At 40.5% G+C, this 24,654-nt stretch overlaps 1 protein-coding gene across 3 annotated transcripts in view; it reads left to right on the top strand.

The window, feature by feature from the left end:
* CSTF3 (cleavage stimulation factor subunit 3) overlaps positions 1-24,654 on the top strand; it is a 136,662-nt gene that overhangs the window by 51,347 nt on the left and 60,661 nt on the right. For 2 of the 3 annotated variants that reach the window (XM_073347707.1, XM_073347709.1), the window contains exons 4-5: positions 22,863-22,964; positions 23,094-23,189. In XM_073347707.1, the coding sequence (XP_073203808.1) occupies positions 22,863-22,964; positions 23,094-23,189 (198 nt within the window). Of the gene's footprint in view, positions 1-8,453; positions 8,737-22,862; positions 22,965-23,093; positions 23,190-24,654 lie in introns of those variants that run through there. The other variant, XM_073347710.1, reaches the window with a different exon arrangement.

Raw genomic sequence — 24,654 nt, forward strand, 5'->3', positions numbered from 1 at the left:
GCCAATAGCACAACTCAGCTGAATTATTTTGGCAAAAGGTGGCTATATCAAAGATGTCCATGATTCTTGAAATACACTTAGGTTCTCAATAAGAAAAGGAGTACTTATGGCACCTTAGAGACTAACAAATTTATTTGAGTATAAGTTTTCGCGAGCTACAGCTCACTTCATCGGATGCATACTGTGGAAAATACAGAGGGGAGATTTATATACACAGAGAACATGAAACAATGGGTGTTACCATACACACTGTAACGAGAGTGATCACTTAAGGTGAGCTATTACCAGCAGGAGAGCGGGGGCGGAGAGGTGGGGGAACCTTTTGTAGTGATAATCAAGGTGGGCCATTTCCAGCAGTTGACAAGAACGTCTGAGGAACAGTGGCAGGGGGTGAGGGTGAGGGGGGATTAAACATGGGGAAATAGTTTTACTTTGTGTAATGAGCCATCCACTCCCAGTCTCTATTCAAGCCTAAGTTAATTGTATCCAGTTTGCAAATTAATTCCAATTCAGCAGTCTCTCATTGGAATCTGTTTTTTAAGTTTTTTTGTTGAAGTATTGCCACTTTTAGATCTGTAATCGAGTGACTAGAGAGATTGAAGTGTTCTCCAACTGGTTTTGGAATGTTATAATTCTTGAAGTCTGATTTGTGTCCATTTATTCTTTTACGTAGAGACTGTCCAGTTTGACCAATGTACATTGCAGAGGGGCACTGCTGGCACATGATGGCATGTATCACATTGGTAGATGTACAGGTGAATGAGCCTCTGATATTGTGGCTGATGTGATTAGGCCCTATGATGGTGTCCCCTGAATAGATATGTGGACACAGTTGGTAACAGGCTTTGTTGCAAGGATAGGTTCCTGGGTTAGTGGTTCTGTTGTGCAGTGTGTGGTTGCTGGTGAGTATTTGCTTCAGGTTGGGGGGCTGTCTGTCAACAAGGACTGGCTTGTTTCCCAAGATCTGTGAGTGTGATGGGTCATCCTTCAGGATTGTTTGTAGATCCTTGATGATGCGTTGGAGAGGTTTTAGTTGGGGGCTGAAGGTGATGGCTAGTGGCATTCTGTTACTTTCTTTGTTGGGCCTGTCCTGTAGTAGGTGACTTCTGGGTACTCTTCTGGCTCTGTCAATCTGTTTCTTCACTTCCACAGGTGGGTATTGTAGTGGTAAGAATGCTTGATAGAGATCTTGTAGGTGTTTGTCTCTATCTGAGGGGTTGGAGCAAATGCGGTTGTATCGTAGAGCTTGGCTATAGACAATGGATCGTGTGGTGTGGTCTGGATGAAAGCTGGAGGCATGAAGGTAGGAATAGCAGTCAGTAGGTTTCTGGTATAGGGCGGTGTTTAAGTGACCATCGCTTATTAGCACCGTAGTGTCCAGGAAGTGGATCTCTTGTGTGGACTGGTCCAGGCTGAGGTTGATGGTGGAATGGAAATTGTTGAAATCATGGTGGAATTCCTCAAGGGCTTCTTTTCCATGGGTCCGGATGATGAAGATGTCATCAATATAGCGCAAGTAGAGTAGGGGCATTAGGGGATGAGAGCTAAGGAAGCGTTGTTCTAAGTCAGCCATACAAATGTTGGCATACTGTGGGGCCATGCGGGTACCCATTGCAGTGCCGCTGCTTTGAAGGTATACATTGTCCCCAAATGTGAAATAGTTATGGGCAAGGACAAAGTCACAAAGTTCAGCCACCAGGTTTGCTGTGACATTATCGGGGATACTGTTCCTGACAGCTTGTAGTCCATCTTTGTGTGGAATGTTGGTGTAGTGGGCTTCTACATCCATAGTGGCCAGGATGCTGTTTTCAGGAAGATCACTGATGGATTGTAGTTTCCTCAGGAAGTCAGTGGTGTCTCAAAGATAGCTGGGAGTGCTGGTAGCGTAGGGCCTGAGGAGGGAGTCTACATAGCCAGACAATCCTGCTGTCAGGGTGCCAATGCCTGAGATGATGGGGCATCCAGGATTTCCAGGTTTATGGGTCTTGGGTAGCAGATAGAATACCCCAGGTCGGGGTTCCAGGGGTGTGTCTGTGCGGATTTGATCTTGTGCTTTTACAGGGAGTTTCTTGAGCAAATGCTGTAGTTTCTTTTGGTAATCCTCAGTTGGATCAGAGAGTAATGGCTTGTAGAAAGTGGTGTTGAAGAGCTGCCTAGCAGCCTCTTGTTCATATTCTGAACCTATTCATGATGACGACAGCACCTCCTTTGTCAGCCTTTTTGATTATTATGTCAGAGTTGTTTCTGAGGCTGTGGATGGCATTGTGTTCTCTGCATTTACAATGTAAACTGGAGTGTCAGATGAATTCCATTTTTTAATTAGGGTCTGTGGAGATGAGATATACATTTTGGATTACATTCTTCCTTCAAACCAAAGAACACCCATTGGAAATCAATGGGAAGATCGTACAAACTTCAAGGGTAGAATATGGCCTTTATGTAGTAATGGGGCCACCCACACAAGAGCCATCTGCTGAGCCGCCACCACTCTTCCCTAGGTAGATTTCATCCCCCACAACTCCCAACCAATGCTTCCTCGTCTTCAGGCAAGCAACAGTCCATCCTACTCAGCAAAGGACTCTGTGTGGTATTCCCTGCCAGCACTACCTCAGAAGAACTATGATGGAGTGGGAACAGTGAAGGCTTCCCACAAAGCCCTCTGATGGAGTGAAGAGCTCTGGGTTTCAGAGGTAACCCCTAATAATTGAACAGGACAGTTCACACCTCTTAGAGACATTGTTTCAGGCCTGGTCTATGTTTAAAATTTAAGTTGACCTAGCTACATCACTCAAGGATGTGAAAAATTCACACTTCTGAGCTACATAGTTAAGCCAGCCTGAGCCTTAGGTCTGTTCTATACTACGGGCGGGAGGATCGATCTAAGTTACGCAACTTCAGTTACATGAATAATGTAGCGGTGTCTTTACTGCGGTGAGTCAACTGCTGACATTCCCCCGTCAACTCCGCCTCTCACTACGGTGGAGTACCGAAGTCGAAGGGAGAGCACTTGGTGGTCGATTTATCGTGTCTAGACTAGGCATGATAAATCAACCCCCGCTGGATCGATCACTGCCTGTTGATCACTGCCCATCGATCCAGCGGTAATGTAGACAAGCCCTAACTGTAGACAGCATTAGGTTGATAGAAGAATTCTTCCATTAATCTATTTTCCACCTCTCAGGGCGGTGGATTTGCTGCTGATGAAAGAACCTCTTCCATTGCTATAGGGTCTACACTACAGTGCTACAGCAGCACAGCAGCAACTATGCTACTGTATCACCATTTCTAGTGAGGACCTAGCCTCAGGATGTCTCTAGACTCAGGAAGACATAGTTATCCACTACACTCAGTTCACATTTAGTAGGTTTTCTTCAAAATGTAGAAGAATTCTGACAATTGGAATATGTCATGAGGGCCAAACACATGAAGTGGGCTGAATGTTTGACAGCAAGAAACTTCTGAATAGCTTGAGATTCAGTTATTTGAAAAACTACCTCTTACCCTATACTCTGCGGTAGCAGTTAAATAGCATCTGGGCAACCAATGATTTGGCTATCTCTGAGAGCAGTTGCCTTTGAAATCTGCTCCACTCTGTGGTCTGCCAGGGTTTGAATTTCACAACCTTCAGGGTGTAATGTAAAGTCCATTTATCTTGTTTAGCATTTGATTGACTGATTCTACTTTAATTGTTTCTTCAAGCAGCATGTAATTTGTATCTTTAATTTTTGTAATTGAAGCACCTAAGGTGCCACAGTAACAGCTGCTATAAATATTGGTACCATACATAAACTCCTTTGTGTTCGTCCACTGATGCATAACTCCTACCATACTCAGTTATTGAGCAGTGGAGTCCACAGAGAATTACTCAAATAATTCACACTTAGTTGTGTATTTGCCCTTCAGCTTCATGCCTATTACTGAACAAAGCATGAATCACTACAGTGTAGCTCAAATTAGAAATTGTCTTGTTGCTTTAACTATGTGAGCCTTTCAAAAAAAATTCAGAGAAGCTCTGTTTAACAAGCAAGCTCAGATCTATAAACTGTTTTTCATGTTATTTCCAAACACAATCTATAATTTAAACAACACAGCCCTTGCAAATGCATTTGGGCTGACTCTTGTTAGGTGACAGACTTCACCTCCCACAAATAAAATAAAAAAATAAAATGCCTTTCTAATCACACTACTGTGAAAGCCAATAAACGTAATTGAAAAAAACATTCAAAGCTTCAACCAGAATTTGCAACGACCAAAACATCTACAGGGATTTTTCTAAAGGAATTTTATTTCTGTAACTTAGGCGCCTCTTTTAATTCTCTCATGTTGGGCTGTAAAAGAAATAAGATGATGGGGCATGCCCACAGTTGGTGTAAATTGTCCTGGTTCCATTGACCTTCACTAATTTTAATGGAGCAACAGTTTACACCGCCAGAGAATCTGCTCCCATATTTCATACTGGCTTACTTTGTGCCTGGATTGTAGTAAGAAAGTAATTCTGTTTTTAAAGGATGGAGTATTATTTATTACCAATAAATTAAATAAATAAACATACCAGTCAGTGAATAAAGAAGAAGGGCCCTGAAGAGTTTACAGTCCAAAGACAGGAAAATAAACAGACAGCAGATAGAGAAAAGAAGAACAAAAAATATAGAGCTATTAGGGCTGTCGAGTGATTAACCGTGTGATTAATCGCCCTGTTAATAATAGAATGTCATTTATTTAAATATTTTTGGATGTTTTCTACATTTTAAAATATATTGATTTCAATTACAACACAAAATACAAAGGGTACAGGGCTTACTCTTTATTTATTTTTGATTACAAGTCTTTGCACTGTAAAGAACCGAAAGAAATAGTATTTTTCAATTCACCTAATACAAATACTGTAATGCAATCTCTTTAGCATGAAAATTTAATTTACAAATATAGAATTATGTACAAAAAACTGCATTCAAAAATAAAACAATGTAAAATTTTAGAGCCTGCAAGTCCATTCAGTCCTACTTCTTGTTCAGCCAATCGCTCAGACAAACAAGTTTGTTTACATTTGCAGGAGATAATGCTGCTGCTTCTTGTTTACAATGTCACCTGAAAGTGAGAACAGGCATTTGCATGACACTTTTGAAGGAGCATACGAATATTTAGCATATCTGGCATGAAATACCTTGCAAATTTCAATTGGTATTCTATTGTTTCAGTTTTAATAAAACTGATATTAATCACAATTAATTTTTTGGCGTTAATTGGGTGAGTTCACTGCGATTAATTGACAGCCCTAATAGTTATATTCCTCTAACAGCTATTGTGTGAGTGATATAAAAAATACTAAGCTTATTTTTCTTCCATTAACTTGTATATTGGTAGAGGTTATTTTTATTTTGTTTTGCATTCTCTATGCTAGAAAATTATCAGAATACTGAGAGACCAGTGTGAGACTTAAAATATTCACAATCTCAGTCTTGTTATTTTCATAATTATTTGAAAGTGATCTTTAAAATGCTATTTAGCTAATATATGGATATGGAGAAGAAAAATTTGTTTTCAAAGCCACCAACAAGGCTCAAATGGCGATAATTTTGAAGGCCCAGAATACAGTATGTGTGGTTTTAAGATGTAAATGGTTGAGAGTCTCTATGGGCCATGCTCTGAATAGTTCCTTTTATACCAGTAATTGAGTAGGATGAGAAACTGGGAAGGGCATTACACTACCGAATCAGAAATCGAGCTACTTTAAAACAAGATTGTATTTATAACCAAAAATCTATTGCACTGAAAGTCATTGTGGAGAGGAGGAAATTAATAACCTACACCTCTACCCTGATATAATGCAACCCGATATAACACGAATTCGGATATAACATGTTAAAGCAGCGCTCTGGGGGGCGGGGCTGCGCGCTCCGGCGGCCTGTTAAGGGTGCTGGGCTGGGGCCGAGGGGTTGGATAAGGGGCAGAAGGTCTCGGGGGGCAGTCAGGGGACAGGGAGCAGGGGGGGGGGGTTGGGTGGTTCAGAGGTTCTGGGGGCAGGGCGGTCAGGGGATGGGAAACAGGGGTGTTGGATAGGGTATGGGAGTTCCGGGGGGCCTGTCAGGGGGTGGGAGTGTGGATGGGGGTGGGGCAGTCAGGGAACAGGAAACCGGGGGGTTGGGTAGGGGTGAGGTCCTGGGGGTGATTAGGGACGGGGGGGGGTCTCTGGAGGGGGGGGTCTGGGACAAGGAGAAGGGGGAGTTAGATAGGGGGTGGGGTCTTGGGAGGGGTGGTTGGGGTGGGGAATCTCTGGAGGGGGTAGTCAGGAGACAAGGAGCGGGGGGGGTTGGATGGGTTGGGGGTTCTGAGGGGTCAGTGGGGAGTGACTATTAATAATGGAAATGCTTGCAGCCAAAGCAAGTTCGATATAATGCTGTTTCACCTTTAACGTGGTAGGATTTTTTGGCTCCCGCATACCACGTTATATCGGGGTAGAGGTGTATATGTTAGGTACATCAGGCAGGATGAAGTGGTGCAGACCCCAGTGAAGTATTAAAGTCATGTAACTAATTACATTCTTGATTTAGCAATTAGAGTGAGCAGTTGGAAATTAGACCAGTGTCATAAAACCCACCATCATCTCCAGAATTCTGAGGTTGTGGCACTTTACCCGTCGGAGTATTTTGATAGTTTGTCTTCGAAGGCAAATTGAATCAGAACTCTTTACGAAGACCCAGAAGGAAGATACTGTTCTTCCCACAGGCTGCTCTACTGTGAGTTGATTAGGATGCTATATTAATCTTTTATCCTCAGTCAAGTACCCAGTGGGCACTTCTTCTTTCTTTGCCCTCAGACTTCCATGGTTTAACAGATGATATGTGAAAGATGTGGCAGGAGAGAAACTGACTAGAATGCCAGTATCAGAAGTCTTTAACTAAAGCTGAGTGACTGTATCATACAGAGAGATTCAGAATTCTTACGTCATTGCTGTGCAGGAGGCAAAGAAAGTTTTGGCTTTCACCTCAGCTGGGGTTCCTAGGCAGTGGCACTGTGATAATGCAAATAATTAAAAATAATAATAATAAATAGTGTATTTGTTTCACAAAGCAGACAGGTTGGTTATTCTAAATTTCTTCCTGTTGTGGAGAAGTTTCTAATTATTTTGCAGATTTAGAGTGAGCTGTCTGGTTCTGTGGCTGCAAAGCAGTATAAATGCTTTCTTCTTTGGATGAGTTTGGGGTAATACTCACTGAGGTACTAGAGGTGCTGGGAGCTCTTCATCCTATAACCTGTCCTTTTAACAGGAGTCCCTTTTGGCTGATGTGGGCCTCCTAGAGATAAAAATTGATCCACTGCTGGTGAACATTGTTGACACTTTCCTTATGGAGGGTAGCATGCCAGCTTATCTTAAGTAAGCTGTTGTGCAGAAGATGAACCCACATGATTCTAACAAGCTAGTTAATTATTGCACAATATCTAATCTTCTAGTTCTGGATAAGACTAGAACACCTATATGTCTGAGATCTTCAAACAAACAGCACTTCTGGTAGATCTCCTCTTAGTGAGGATGATTGGGTTTCCATACTGATAGATTTAATGCTATCAGTTGTTTTTGATATTATTGACTTTGAGGAGTTACTGATTCACCTGAAAACTGTGGCAGAAATTGACAGGGCTGCTCTTGGTGGCCCTATTCCTTTTTTTGCTGAGCATTTACAGAAAGTGATGTTGGGCAATTGCTTTCATTCTTAAGAGTGTTGTCTTGTGCGAGCTCCAGAGGCTTCCATCTTGTCTCCCCTCTTGCTGAATATGTATACAGGTATGTTGAGAGGATTAAAGAGGAGATGTAGGCTGCTGTGCTGGTGCTCTGTATCTCACCAGACCCTGCCACTGCAGTTAGATGCTTGGCCCAGTGATCCAGGCCTAGATGAGATGCCAGTGGCTGAAGCTCACTCTATATAAAATGTAGGTGATGTTGGTGCATTGGGGAACTCAGCCAGATGATGGTGGGAGATGATGGATGGTGTTTCTACCACTTGGCGGGGTCCTCAGCCAGGGGTGCTGTTGGCTCTCCCGTTAGTATGAAACAATCAGAGGGAAGCGGGGCCCCAAGGAGGCTTTCTCCCATCTCCCTCGGGCTACGGGGCTGCAGCTACTTCTTGTAGGGGTGATCCCGGTTCCTCTGACTCGCAGCACAGCCACGCCATTAGTCTGGCGCAACGAGCTCTGAGGGGGCTGCTCTTCACCAACAGTTAGCGCGGGGAAGCGGAGGCTGACGCCACCGTGCACGAGCGCACCACGACCAGCTCGGGAGAGTACCAGCTGCTTCCTTCGGCCCACCCACGGGAGCCTCCTTTTGCTTCTGTACACGCACCAATCACTTCCGCCTCGCTGCGGCGTGCTGAGGTCAGAGGGTGTGCGTGACACGCTATTCCCTGCGTCTCCTCCTTTTCCGCGCGTCTCCGCGCAGCGCGGCGCCCCTCTCTACAATCCTCGCGCATACGCTCTGCTCCTTCGGCCTCCCAGCAGCCCCCGCGCGGTGCCGTTCCTCCCCCCGTGAAAGCCGATCGGGGGCGGCTGGGCGGCCATTTTGTTCCTGGACCCTGGGTTGCTGGACTCGGCGGCGGCGGCGGCGGCCGTGTGGCTGGCGGGACCCGGGGAGCCGCCGCAGCAGCGCTGGTCGCTTTTTAAAGGGTTTTAATCTGTTTTGGGGGCCGCTGCTCGGCCCTGTTTTAACCCGCCATGTCCGGAGAGGGAGCCGCTGGCGACCAGGTGAGCGGGAGCTACGAGGCCGGTCGCCTAGGGGCAGCGGCCTGGGGTGGGCAGCGCGGTACGGGGGTGGCGGTGGCGAAGGGGGTACCCGCCCCCGTGTAGGCCTTGGGTGAGTAGCTTGGCCGGGCCTTCCCTGTGGCTGGGGGAGGGGGCGGCCGAGTTGCAGGGGTCCGCTGGGCGTGTGCACGGGAGCAGGTGGGAGGAGTGGCTCTGGGAAGCGGGGAGCACAGGCGGTTTTTTCGCTCTTTAGAGTTAGGGCTCCCCCGACCAACTGCAGGTCCTTACTGTAGGATGGTGGCACAATCAAAAAATGGGCCCGTTCTCGCCTTACCCCAACACATATTGTACGAAATCTTAGATTTCCATATTTAATCAAATACAGTCGGGAAACGCCTTGCATGCGACTCACGGTGGGTGCTGGCCTTTTAGACTAGTTAAACCGAAGACACTTTTTAAAATTCGCTTTTGCCATCCATGTTGGCAAGCACGTTTTCTTTCGAGTCAACTTGGACAATAGGAAGTGTAATTTGTTTCAGTTTCTGGATGCCATGAACTACTAGTAATATCTCGGTTTCAGTCTCCAGAGGATAGTTGAAACCCAATTAAGCTGTTTAGAAACGAATATTTTATTTGCCTTTGTAAAATAAATTTAAACTTTGGGCTTATACTAAGAGATTGTGCCCTTTTAAACAAACTCTAGTGACTTTTCTAAATTTCAGAAGAGTAATGTACTATAAAATCTTTTTAAACAACTCATTTGAATGCATCCGATGAAGTGAGCTATAGCTCACGAAAGCTTGTGCTCAAATAAATTTGTTAGTCTCTAAGGTGCCACAAGTACTCCTTTTATTTTTACATTTAACAATGAAAATATTAAAACGTACTTGTTCGACAGAGGTTGTCTTTCCCCTGAACAGATTTGTAATGGAGGGAATCTCTTCCCCGTTGCTTTTTGTACAGCAAATACCTCATTTTAATTACGTTTACATCAACTTCACTGTGTGTTTAATATGCTGTTGTGGGAAATAACTTTTCATTAACTTGTTTTTGTTTATTTTATAGGCAGATACAATCTGGTATTGTACATCATCCCCCTTAGAACTGGTGTTACTATGAAATGCTTTCTTCACTTTCCAGCTTTCTTTCCTTCCGTCCTTCCGGTATTGAAGAGCCTGCTCTGCCAGTCAGAGCTATATTTTAAATCCATACTCACTTTGCGGGAAAACCCAAAGTTTCTGAAGCAGGGAGGAGTGATGGAAACAAGCTCAGAGGAGATGGAGACCACATATATAGAGTACTTAAACAAGTTGATGATTCTGCTCTTCCCTTCTTAGTGAACTTTATTTTTTAATGGAGGTGTGAGTTAAGAGAAGTTTACCTGCAAATCAGCACTATCACCCCCACTTCTCACCCAGGCTTTAGTAGTGGGGGAAGTGAGTGCCTAGGTTATAGGGAGACACTTCAAAGGAACACCGGTTCTGGGGGGGGGGATGGGGACCTCATTATCTATTTTAAAGCTCTCAAATCTTGTCTGCCTGTAAAGTAAAATAAATTTAAAACAAGCTAAATTAAAATAGACTTCACAAAAGTATATAGCAAAATTGATCTAATACATATTCAAAATTCAGTGCTTTTCCCATTGAAACCAATACGGAAAGTTACTTACTCACAGTTACGCTATTTACTTCTTGGCAGCCATTTTCCTTGTAAAGTTCACTGCAACAGGAATTCTGATGTTCCCATACTTGTCTACTTTTGATGTAAAATTGCAGCAGTCAAAAAAGCTGCCAGTGTTGGCAATCATTAAGAAAGGAGTCGATAATAAGACAGAAAATATCATATTGCCTCTGTCTAAATCCATGGTACGCCCACATCTTGAATACTGTGAAGATGTGGTCACCCCATCTCAAAAAAGATATATTGGAATTGGACAAGGTTCAGAAAAGGGGGGGGGAATGGTTTGAGGTATGGAACAGCTTCTGTATGAGGCAAGATTAAGAAGATTGGAACTTTTCAGCTTGGAAAAGAGACAACTAAGGGGGGATATAATAGAGGGCTATAAAATCATAACTGGTATGGAGAAAGTAAATAAGGAAGCATTATTTACTCATAACTCAATAATTGTGGGTCACCAAATGAAATTAATAGGCAGCAGGTTTTAAACAAACAAAATGAAGTATTTCTTCACACAATGCGTAGCCAACCTGTGGAACTTTTTGCCGGAGGATGTTGTGAAGGCCAACACTATAACAGGGTTCAAAAAAGAACTCCATCAATAGCTATTAGCCAGGATGGGCAAGGATAGCCTCTGTTTGCCAGAAGCTGGGAATGGGTGATGGGGGATGCATCACTGGATGATTACCTGTTCTGTTCATTCCCTCTGAAGTACCTGACATTGGCCACTGTCGGAAGACAGGATACTGGGCTAGATGGATCTTTGATTGACCCAGTATGGCTGTTCTTATGTTCTAAATATTTTATAATATGCAACATTACATAGGAAAATCTTAGTGTTTCTCTTTAAACATTTAATGGAATTGTACTGATTTGGGCATTTTAAAGTTGTTTAATGAAGCGTTACCTCTTGGAAATAACTTTTAGTATGGTTTCATGGAAATTTCAACAAGGCAAAATTACTGGGCAGTGACTTAATTGTATACCTCTTTCATCGCTGCAAAGACTATTAGAAAGCCATTTATGAAAAATTAAAAATAATGTTCTGTCCACAATAAGGGTAAAACCATTCTAAAAGTAAGCTTCCTGGTATAATTATTCTTGTGTAGCCATCCGTTTGAGGATTTCCACAGTCAAAGAACTGTCAAGACTCGTTGGATGTGCAGCATGAGAGTGGAAGGTAGTGGTGAGGTTATCAATTTTAGTAATGTTTACATGTGAGTAAATCTTGTATAAAGGGGAAAATACTTCAGTTTAGTAGTATAGAAATGTAGGGGAAGATGTCCATGAGCTACCTACCACTGGTAAAGCTGCTGTTAGCAAGATTAATTTGTGTGATGGTAAAAATGCTCGATCCCACTGGACTGTTGTCAGCATTAGATCTCCCACCAGTTCTATCACTGGTATTATCATTTAATTACTTTTTAAATTACCTAGTGTAGACAAGGCTTTGCTATTTCCGATGAGAGTTAAGGGTGCTGAGCACCTCAGAGATCAGGCCTTTAAGCCTATGCAGTTTGAGAGTTCTGTATAGCCTGTCTAAAGCATGTAATTTCACAAGGTTTTGGAGCTTGCATGGTTTATATTAAAGGTTGCTAATATTTTCCTCACTGCTCTAACTCAGCTTCTTACTGATCCCATGATCCTTAAACTGTATCCATGCTGGTGAACCCATTTATTTCAATGGGGCTCTGTGCAGACACAGGGTTTTGACTGTGTGGATCTAATCTGAGGATCAGGGCACAGCTTCTTCAATGTACTGGGTACAATTTCCAGTAATCTAAGAGACTTAGACATCCAAATCTCTTTAGTGCTTTTGAAAATTTTAACCACAAATTAAGTATCTGTAACAGAATTTTACTAGGATGCAAGTGTAATTGGATTCTGTTTTGTTTCCTGGATCAAAGTAAAATGTCTTTGATTTCCATTTCAATGATAACAGAATACATTTTAATATTAAAAGGTTTTCAAGGTAAAAATGAAACCACAGAGAATAACATGATTAAATAAATCCTGCAACTCACTCCCCTCCTCCACTACACTGGAACTGCTTTTACCAAGGTATTTCACAACCTCTTTCTGGCCAAATCTCTAGGCCTCTGTATTACATTCTCATTCTCCTTGACCTCTTTGGTTCTGCTGATACAGTTACATGTCCTTTTTGAACTCCCTTGGCTTCAGTGATACTGTCCTTGCCTTGTTTTCTACTGTCCTTGCCTTACCTCTTTTATTTCTTCAGTGACTGTTGTCAGGGTGCTCCCTCCTTTCTCAGTCCTGGATGTCTCACTGCCAACTTAAACTTAGTGAGCTCAATATCCTCTGCTGCACCTAGTTTCCACTGAGTGCAACAAAGGAGGTGTGACAACTCTTTGATTAGGGGGATATCTAGATGCCAGGTTGCCTCCCTCCAGGTTGCCACCTCAAGATAGCTTAGAGCTGTTTAAGTACTATTTTAAGCTATGCCCTAGCTTTAGATGCCTCTGAAGGCCAACTACCAGCTAGGGATTGCTGAAGTGCATGCAGGTCTGCTTCTACTTGTTCCCCTGTACTGATGGCTGGGCAGGAGATGGTACAGCTGGCTACAGTACTGGAATCCCCAACTATCCGTCCAGGTCCATATACAGCTGAGAGGGTCTGCAGTGGGTCCAAGGACTGAATACAGCATTGTCTACCAGAGAGTTCCTTGGTTTTTTTTCCCCACAAAGCTCACCTTAATCTGTGCATTCTTTTGTCAGCCTCTGTGTCACTCAGGCTACTCAGCTGTAGGTCATCTCTGAATTCTTCCTGCACCTTGCCCCACACATCCAGCCTCTGTCTAAATTCTGTTGCTTTTTTTCTCCACATCCCTCTGATATGACCCTTCCTCTTTATCCGGACATCAGAAACTCTCATCCAGGTACTCAATGTCTCCTCTTTTGATTACTGCAACTCTAATCTGCCTGACACATAATTTTCCTCCATTTCATACAAAATGCATTGTATCCCCAAGGTCATATTTGCCTGAAAACCTGATAATGTCACCCATATTGTTCTCTCCTTGATCTTTACATTAACTCCCCATTTTCCCCTCACTTTTTGTGACCTTCAAACCACTGCATATCTGTTCTTCTGTGCTTGTCATCTTTTGCCTTCTAGCTGTGCCTCTTATCTGCTTTGTCAATAGTGCTAGCCTTGGAAAATCCATTTGTCCACTTTTCCCACAAATATCTATTTTGTCCACACTGCCTTTACATAAGCAACACTAATTTAATTGCTAATCTAATCTGTAAAGCCACAACCCAAGAGTGGATTATTTTGATAATGATTTAAATCCCGAAGCCAGAAACACTGATTTATATATTTGATTTTAGTCTTGTTTTGTATTTGTATTTTTTAGTTCTTTTCCTAAAGAGAGGTTGATTCTCATTGGTTGGTAACCATTAAAAAATGTTTTTCAACTAACTATGGCCTTTAAATACACTTGGTGCTTTATCCCCTCCGTTTAGCAAATACTATGTCTGCACACATTAAGCAGTTATGTAGCATAACATATATTTATTTTGATGCTTATTTTTTTATTTTTTTTATTGTTAGAAAATGGTGACTAACACATTGATTTTTATTTTATTTTGCCAGTGATGTGTCAAACTGTATTTGGATGGAAATTGGAATTCAATTAAAAAATTGAACAAAAAACGGCATTTTAAATTTTTTTAGTTAAATAAAACAACCTTAGAAGTGCTAGAGATGCATAAGAAGAAAGTGTATCAAAATGTGTTGCATTTAAAACTAATTGATTACTTAAACAGGAACTATCATTAGTAGTTAGTGAAGTGAATTGATTTTCTGGTTACCAACATTTTAGAAGTAGTAGATCGCATCCTCTTTAGTCATAGATATGAAGAGGAAAACAAGTTTTTCTGTTTTTCAACTCCCAGTCTGTTTCTTAATTTTTAACTAAACTAGATGAATAAATTGAAAATATGCCTTCATCTGAATAAGAGGCAACTACTGTCAAAAACTGTTTAGCACTTCAACAAACCCTGGTTCCAGATGCTTAGCCACTCACTTCCACTGGTTCAGTTGTTTGACTTTACTTAAAACTTTGGCAGCAAATATGTATGGCTTGAATATTAATTGAATTTAAATTATTTTAACAGATTATAATAATTTTAGGCCTTAGGATAGAACATAAGAACAGCCATACTGGGTCAGACCAAAGATCCATCTAGCCCAGTATCCTGTCTTCTGACAGTGGCCAATGCCAGGTGCCCCAGAGGGAATGAACAGAACAGGTAATCATCAAGTGATCCATCCCCTGTTGCTCATTCCCAGCTTCTGGCAAACAAAGGCTAGGGACATCATCTCTGCCCATCCCGGCTAATAGCCATTGATGGACTATCCTCCATAAACTTATCTAGTTCTTTTTTTTTGTTTTTTAATGCTTTTATAGTCTTGGCCTTCACAACATCCTCTGGCAAGGAGTTCCACGGGTTGACTCTGTGTTGTGTGAAAAAAATACTTCCTTTGTTTTAAATGTGCTGCCTGTTCATTTCATTTGGTGACTCCTAGTTTGTGTGTTATGAAAAGGAGTAAATAACACTTCCTTATTTACTTTCTCCACACCAGTCTTGATTTTATAGTCCTCTGTCACAGGGGTGGCCAACCTGAGCCTGAGAAGGAGCCAGAATTTACCAATGTACATTGTCAAAGAGCCACAGAAATATGTCAGCAGCCCTGCATCAGCTCCTCCCCCTCCCTCTGCCTGCTCCCAGCGCCTCCCACCCACCAGCAGCCCCACTGATCAGCGCCTCCCCCTCCCCACACCTCCTGATCAGCTGTTTCATGGTGTGCAGAAGGCTCTTGGGAGGAGTGAGGGCATGGCAGGCTCAAGGGAGGGGGTGGGAAGGGCTGGAGTGGGGGCAGGGCCTGTGGCAGAGCCAGGGGTTGAGCAGTGAGCATCCCCCAGCACATTGGAAACTTGGCGCCAAAAGCTCCAGCCCTGCAGTTGGTGCCTATACAAGGAGCCGCATATTAACTTCTGAAGAGCCTGCATGTGCATGGGGCGACCACATCTGCGTGCAGTATTCAAGATGTGGGCGTACCTTGAGTGGTAATAGCTAATTTAGATCCCATCATTTTATATGTATAATTGAGGTTATGGTTTTCAGTGTGCATTACTTTGCATTTATCAACATTGAATTTCATTTGCCATTTTGTTACCCAGTCACCTATTTTCGTGAGATCTGTTTGTAGCTCTTTGCAATCTCCTTGGGACTTGAGAAGTTTTGTACCATCTTCAAATTTTGCCACCTCACTGTTTTACCCCTTTTCCAGATCATTTATGAATATGTTGAATAGGACTGGTCCTAGTACAGACCCCTGCGGGACACCACTATTTACCTCTCTCCTTTCTGAAAACTGACCATTTATTTCTACCTCTTGTTTCCTATCTTTTAAGCAGTTACAGATCCATGAGAGGACCTTCCCTCTTATCCCATGACAGCTTACTTTGCTTAAGAGCCTTTGGTGAGGGACCTTGTCAATGGCTTTCTGAAAATCTAAATACACTGTATTCACTGGATCTCCCTTGTCCACTTGCTTGCTGACCCCCCTCAAAGAATTCTAGTAGACTGGTGAGGCATGATTTCCCTTTACAAAAACCATGTTGATTTTTCCCCCAACAAATTGTTCATCTATGTGTCTGACAATTTTGTTCTTTACTATAGTTTCAACCAGTTTGGCTGGTACTTAACAGCTTATAATTGTGGTGATCACTTCTGGGGCCCCTTTTAAAAATTGGCATCACATTAGCTATTTTCCAGTCATTTTGCACAGAAGCTGATTTAAATGATAGGTTACAAACTACAGTTAGTACTTCTGCAATTTCACATTTGAGTTCCTTCAGAACTCTTGGGTGAATACCATCTGGTCCGAGTGACTTATTACTGTTTAGTTCATCAGTGTGTTCCAAAACCTCCTCTAACAACTTCTCAATCTGGGACAGTTCTCAGATTTGTCACCTACAAAGCATGGCTCAGGTTTGGGAATCTCACTCAGATCCTCAGCCATGATGACTGGTGCAGATAATTCATTTTGTTTTTCCGCTATGACCTTGTCGTCCTTGAGTGCTCCTTTAGCATCTTGATCATCCAGTGGCCCCACTGGTTGTTTAGCAGGCTTCCTGCTTCTGATGTACTTACAAATTTTTTTTGCTATTACTTTCTGAGTCTTTGTCTAGGTTGTTCTTCAAATTCATTTTTGGCCTTCCTAATTATGTTTTTACACTTCTCTTGCCAGAGTTTATGCTCCTTTCTATTTTTCTCATTAGGATTTAACTTCCACTTTTTAGAGGATGCCTTTTTATGTCTCACTGCTTCTTTTACTTTGTTTAGTCATGGTGGCACTCTTTTGGTTCTCTTACTATTTTTTTTTTAATTTGGGGTATGCATTTAAGTTGAGCCACTATTATGGTGTCTTTTAAAATTTTCCATGCATCTTGCAGGGATTTCACTTTTGGCACTGTACCTTTTAATTTCCTTTAACTAACGTCCTCATTTTTGGTGTCATAATTTCAAATTTTTATTTTTAAAATTTTAAAGGTTTATTTTTAAAAAGTTAAATTCATTTAACTTAAATAAAAAAATGATTTTTATCCATCCTGGTCTGCCTTCACTTCATTCATTTGCCTCCTTGCGACCCTCTTCTGTTGTGACACCTGGGAGCAATTAGCTTACTTATGATGGCTAAGTTCATCGGCGGTTGGGTATATCTGATATTAAGGAAGGGTTTTTTCAATTTAAATATTACCAAGTTGTACAGTAGTTAGCCTACATAAGTGATTCCTATTGTGTGATTTTTAGTACTGTTACACTCCTACTGCTGCCCCCTTCCTCCTTTTGTTTCACACTTCTATTGCTTTTGTGAACTCTTTGGGGACGGAGTTTCTCCTTGTGTATTTGTACAGCCTAGCCCATTGGAGCCCAAAGAGGAAGAATGGCCTTAGGGTTAAGACCCTGATTGACTTGAGGATCTGGGTTCTGTTCCCAGCTCTGCCACAAACTCTGTGAGCCTGGGCAAGTCATTTGTTTGCTTCATGGTTACTTCCCCATTTTGAGAATGAATGTGAGATGCTCAGATACAATGGCATTGAGAACCATAAAAAAGCTTATTAAGAAATCATGATTGTGACCTTTCAGCTCCACTGAAATGCAGAGATTTTTCCGCTACTTTTTTTTTAAGAATTAGATCCCTTTCACATATACAGTCAGGGTTATACCTTAGCTGAGTTATTTTGGATACAAAAGTCAGTGGACAGAGCCCAAGTAAATGTACTACAGCAGGGATTAATCTACTTCATTTATATTGTCTCTTCTGTTTCCAGATTCTATATGCAGTGTTAAATAAAATCTTATTTAGTTTAAGTGCAACTTTAAAAATGTGTGGCAGCAATTAAATGACAGAGAGCTGTCTAGTCTTGAGTGATGTAGCATGGGAAGTGAAATTTAACTTTGCAGTGTTAAGAGTGATCAGAAGGAAGAGCAGGTAGAAGTGTAGAGGTATTTAGAGGGTAAACCCCAAAGGGGAAGATACTTAGGATGGCACAAAGGGCTTGTTAACACTTACATATAAAGTGGGGGTCTTGGTTACAGTATGGCAAAACCATGGATTATTGAAGTTTTTGGCCTGCTTATGCAGACAGTTATTTCCAATCCCCGTAATCAATTTTCTGCTTGGCTTATATTTATCAATAAGCCCTAGATGTACTGGGAAGAAATTAAGGAGAAAAAGTGGTCCAAATGCTGAGATCTGTGGAATAGCCGCACAAGGGGGGGGATGAGGTGTAAGCTTCATTTGCTTTTTCACAATTAAGTTTCTTCAAGCTTTCAAAAAAGTAGAGTCCAAATAAACTTGTACAGTTAGAGGTTGGACTAGATGGTCAGCTTAACTGCATCGTTCATGTGTGTGGATTTTTCACATCCCTGAGCGACATAGCTGGGCTGACTTAAGTAACTACTGCGAATAAGGCACTCAAAAAAGTTAAGTGGTTTTTAAAAAGCTCAAATCTGCTGTTGTGAATGATTGTTTAAACTGATGTCCTGCCCATGTGAACCAGTTTAACCATATTTAAACCACATGAACAGGAGGAGGTTTTAAACTGCCAGACACCTTTCAATAAATGCAATTTGAGCTCAAATATGAATGAGTTGTTTGGGTTTTGATTCTGTTATGCACTTTTGAGTCTACTATGCTGTGGGATCAGGAAATTGAGGGTCAAACTGTTGAGTGCTCTTGATGGCAATCTAGTAATGGATATGAATGAATTTTTCCTTGAAATGACTTGCCAAAGAAAATTCAAAATAAAGTTTAGCCCTGAAATATGGCTTGTTTTTTCCCCACATTAACCAGACTCAGTGGAGCATTTGACCCATTTCGAGGTGAACTCAATTTTGAATTAACATGTTAGATCATCTTTTGAAAAGGTCCTTATGAACTTCAAATTGAGTAACCTGAAAACTAAAATTAGTTGTAGGTACAACTGTTTCTTTCTGTGTTTGGCTTTGCAGGATTTTCCTATTTTTAAAAAAAATTCACCTTCACACAAATAAAAGGAGAAACTGATTAACTGAAGCTCTTACTGCAAGCAGTTATGTTTATGGTTAACTTTTCACACTTCAGTAATTCAATTTTTTAACTGGAATTACTTGTGCGTAAAGTTAAATGTGTAACTGATTGTGGCGTAGGGGCGTCATTGACTATACAGGAGAAAATGACTGTACACAATTACACTGAAGTGGGCTGCTCTTACCCAAGAATGCCTTTCCTGGGAACTGGTTATTCAGCTTGCCTTTCAGGGTAGGTGGTGGTGTCTGACTTCCAACTTTTAGGTCAAACAGCATCAAACTGAGCTCCAGCAGAATCCATGCACTGATAATGGGGAAAGCTTCTCTGCTTGAGGGAAGGATTGATTTTTTTTTTTTTTTGGTACCGCTTGTACTTCCAGTTTCCACTCTGTTACAGTATCAAATAGGAAATAGATTTCAAATTAAGAGTGCTCCTTCAGTCAAAATATATTTAGAAATGTTACTGACAAAGCTGAGAATTAGTTTCAGGTCTGCATAGGAAATAATAGAAGAATTTTTACCTTTAAAATATAACTTAATTTAAAAATTGTAGAATGGGCAGGGACTTACATATTTGCAGTTAGTAGAGACCAATTTGCCCCCTTTGTTGCCTTCTATAGCAAAATAGGGAACTACAGTACAGTAGCTACTGCTCTGAGTGAATGTTTGCCATTTTGAGGTCAAATTGACTTAATTTTTTTAAAGGGTTAAAACGTCAGGAGCACAATGAAGCGTGTCATTTTTCTTACCCCCAAATTTCAGTGATCCTGCACCATGCTATTTGAGTTACATAAGTCTACTGGGTCATTGTTAGGATTTGCTACTGTGGCACAGCCTATCCTCCAACCTAAAAAGGACCCTGTTTCTCTACAGACAGGTTTATAGAGACTAAATCCTCATAAAATAGCACATTTTTGTGCTTGTATAGCACAGTCAGACTAACAAATTTTACTTGGTTTAAATTAACAATAGTGTGATCTAAGCAAACAGTACTTGCCAGGAGCAAATTGTATTCCTATCATGTTGTTTCATAACTTCACTAAGGCAAAAAACAGGTGTCTGTGGCCTAAGCTTTGGTGAAGTTTGTGACTTCATTGTAAATTCCAAATACAAGAAACAAACTTTGTGTATATTTTCTCAGAAGGAGTCCATTTGGAAGTGCTGTAAAACTGAACTTTAAATTTAAAAGCACAAAGCAAGCTAATTAAGTGGTGACTTAAATAGAAACTTTATGATTCCCAGTAAATACGCTGCACTGTAAGTCAGAACTCTGAAAGAGTAGGGATGTGACAAATTAGATTTATAAACACCTCCTGTTTTCCATCACCTGTAGTCAAATAATTTTTAAAAACTATCTACTAAAATGGTTTTGCTTCATGATACTAACCATTTTAGGTATGTTTTAGTTCTGTTTTGGGCTCTTATGGTGATTGTGTCCCAGAATGAATTGCTGTGAATTTGGAGCAGGTTAATGTTGGGGAAGACTCACATTAAAGATCTGTATGTAGAGATGGCAGCACTATCTACCACTGACTTCTCTCTTCTCTACTGTCCCTTCTTCCTGGTGTCAGTATGTCTTCCCTGACATTTTCTTTGTTTTTGGTACTCCATAGAGTTTTAATGAAAATCAAATTTTGCTCATATAGTAAAAGAATTTCAGACGTTATATATCGTTAATATGTAAGTGGCATTATGAAACTTGGTAGCACTGAATGAATAAAAACACTTTAAAATGCATCTTTTTGAAGCTATCATGTGGTCGTAGGAACCTTAATATATGTTTGAAATGCACAGTAAAAAAAAACAAACAAACAAAAAAAAACAATGAAACTAAAAAGCTACGGTTCCTGCACTGGCATTAACTCAGCCTTGTTGCACATATAAAGTGTGTTGTTTTTTTGGATTTCTAATTAAAACAATTTTTTTGAGAATTTTGTATTTCCTTGAGGCTTTTAAAATCTCATGCAAATTATCCTAGCAGTAGTTCTTGTTCCTTTCCAGGCCTCAGAATATGGTCTTCCAAGGGGGTCATTATTTCACTGGATTTATATTCTTGGAATAATGAGACTTCAGTGGGGTAATGCACTTTTAAGGGGGTGTGCTTTCTAAAGCACACTAACATGTTGTGCATTAATTGGTTCATGCAGACCCTGCTGGTGTGCTTTATGGTAGTGTTGTTGAAACAATTCTAACATTAAAATGCACTAAAAAATCTTTGGTGCACACCAGCAGGGTCCACACAGACCAATCAGTGTGGTAGAGTGTCGTGTGCCTTAGAAACCACACTTCCATAGAACACATTTCCCATGATGTAGACAAGCTCTGTGACGGGGATGGAAATTGGCTGACTTACACTAAAACAACATTTAGTGTTCAATGTATTGTCAGTATTTGTGCTTCTTAGCTGCTTTGTCATCATCTGCTTTTGTAAGTTTGAATGATGGTATGAAGTGCTGATAGCTGCTGCTCTTCCGTAACCAAGTGTTGTGTGCCACCTATTTTCTTTTCATTGTAATCCTAGGTTGTGCAGGTCTGTATTTTTTTAAACCATCTAATGCCAAGTAAACTTCAGAATGGAAATCCCCATTTGTTCTTTCAAGTTTTTCTAGCGCTGTTGTCTAGTGCTACAGCTCTTAGCAAGCTAATGGTTGTCAAGTATTTAAATATACTAGTATTGTGTACTTGAGGCTGTAAAACATGTCGTTACACTTAAATTTTGAAAAAAAAAAACAGAATACCAAGTTTTTAGTAATAGTTATGGTTGAAAAATAGTTTATCATAACCCCTTTTTTCCCACAGACATAACTTACTGAAACATCCAGTGCTTAGGCTGAAAGTTTCCTTATTTTGTTTCTGACTGGAATTGAACTGTTTTTGGAAAATGTGAGCAAATCACTTCACCTGTTTCGTGTTACTGAAAAGTGGTGCTGGTGAGAACCTTACCTACTGTTAAAAGAAATAACTTCTAAACACACTTGTTTGAACAAAGCAGCCTCAAAATCAGCTGAATTTGTAGTTTAACATAACAGTGGTCCTCACAGAAGTTGGTTTGTTTAATGGCTTTGACTTAACATAGGTATGACAATTTGAAAGTTTGGTACTGAACTTGCTAAGAGGAAAATTGCAGGATGTGCAGTATGACCATGTATTTTTTGCAAGGTTAATTTAATTAACTATTTTTTGGCACTTAAGTTGTATCGTAAAAATAATTAAACTTCAAATTCATGTTCTTTTGCATTTTAAGAACCATAATAAATCAGTTAAATAGAATTACAAATACAGAACATATTTTAGCAAGCTTATGGACTTTGCCACTTTTGTCACTCAGGAGTGTGAAAAAACACCCTTCTGAAGGACAAAAGTTTTTAACAACGAAAAGCGCAGGTGTGGACAGTGCATTGTTGACAGGAGCTGTGCTCCTGGCGATGAAGCTACCACCCCTCTTTGAAGGTGGTACTCTTAGGGATAGAGTGGCTACACAGCACACCTTACAATGACACGGGTGCAGCAGCACAGCTGTGCTGTTGTAAGGTGCGCAGTGTAGACATAGCCTTACACTATCATATTATTTATTTAACTTCTTGTTTGGGCAGTGAGCCATCAAATTTTGAAGTTTGCCATTGGGAAGTTGGGAAATACATTTTAATGTTTCTGTAGGAAAACTTGCTTTTCATTAAAATAATCATTTTACTTCAGTTGTTTCAGTGTAGCAGCGGAGATCAGAAATTCCAAGATGTGAAATGCTGTATTTTCAAAAGACATTAAACTTATGCTGTAGGTAGTATTGGACTCTTCAGACTCTTACAGGCACTTATGCTCCTACTTTGTTTTTTTGTTTTTTTTTTCTAGGCTGCTGAATATGTTCCAGAAAAAGTGAAGAAGGCTGAAAAGAAATTAGAAGAGAATCCATATGACCTTGACGCTTGGAGCATTCTCATTCGAGAGGCACAGGTTTAGTGACATAGGATTACATTTCCTTATCTATGGGTCCACTCACGCTATGTGGTTCTGGAAGTCAATATAAACATTTACATAAATCATAATATTGTAAATGCTGTTTGTTGGTTTTCAATTTTTTAGAATCAACCTATAGACAAAGCACGGAAGACCTATGAACGCCTTGTTGCCCAGTTCCCCAGTTCTGGCAGATTCTGGAAACTGTACATTGAAGCAGAGGTTAATATTTTAACATTCTTTCTTATATAACACTTAATAGGAATTTACGTTTACATTCTATGATAAACATAACTGAAGTTAGGCACATAAATCCAGGTAAAGGAGGATTTTAAAGATATCTTGCCTTTATTTTGTAAAATAGGTGCAAAAGAGCAATTAAAATGAATTCTCGAGTATTTGGGTCTTTTTATGAGCTGATGATTGTTGCATTATGGAATTGCAACAACATTAAAACCGTTTCAATGGTGTTGGAGTGCTTTAGCCTTTTATTTACTTGTCGTGTCAATTTATTGCCTCCTGTGTCATTTATTTAGAGCTCATTTTTTTGCTCATATGTACAAACTGATTTGAATTACTTTCTGTGAATGTTTGAATCTTTAATATTTTTGCTTCCTAGGATATTTTGAGTGTCTCTGAAATAGTCTTTTCCAGGGAGGGTGTGGGAAGGAAGATTATTTCTGATGTGAAATGTCTTGAAAATGCATAGTTAATCCATAAATATTGACTAAACTATCAAAAGTCCAACTAACTTACATAACTATTTTTATATGTATAAATAGTAGCTGTTTTTTGTTCCAGTTGGCTAAGCCCAAAGATCAATCCAAACAGTCTTTATTTCATGCCATGCCATGAAATTATTTGTATGGGTATTTTGATTATATTTTTTTTAACTTTCTGTAGGTAATTGATAGTTTATCCTGATACACATGATTTTCACTGGCATTCTTAAGCTATAAATTTTGATAAATATAGACAAGTCTTTTATTAAACTCCTCTAATGCAGGGAATTGCTGTTCCTCAGGTGATAAATGAGCTAGTTTAACCTCAGAACAAATAAATGTCTGCAGATTGGTGAGTAGGAATCTGAGTGGCAAACCACATCGCTTAATCCTTACTATTTCATATAAGTTGTGTCCAGATTAGCTGCGACACTAGATAAACGTTTTAAAGGTAATGCAATAAAACTAATGAGTCCGTTGTAACTGAAAATCTTGCATACTGTACTTGAATTACTGCTTATACTTACGTGTAAAATATGTAACATAAATTCCAATATTCACTCTGTTTACATATCCTATAATTGGCACTGTTTCAATCATATGTAGAAGTTAGTGAGGTATCAGCTGATAGGACATGTGTGGGTGTGTGTACTCTAATACATTCATGTGTGGGTATCTCCTATCCAGTCTTAAGGTTAGATCTTGCAACTAAGTCCATCCTCTGCAACCATGCAGATCTAAGTTGCAGGATCAAGACCATAGCCTCAGGACTTCATCATCAGAACTCGCTCTCTGGGATCATTAGTGCCTATTTAGCACTGTTATCATTCACTGGAGATGCCCCTGACTTAAGAGATGAATGAGACCTGATCTGTGCTGCTTTTTGGGTCACCAGGAGCCATTTTTGTATTAAAGCAAGAAGCCTCAAGCCACTTCTGTATTGGATCTTCTGCAGAAGTGGCCTG

Source organism: Lepidochelys kempii, chromosome 6 (assembly GCF_965140265.1).
Source record: "Lepidochelys kempii isolate rLepKem1 chromosome 6, rLepKem1.hap2, whole genome shotgun sequence".
Taxonomy (NCBI): Eukaryota; Metazoa; Chordata; order Testudines; family Cheloniidae; genus Lepidochelys; species Lepidochelys kempii.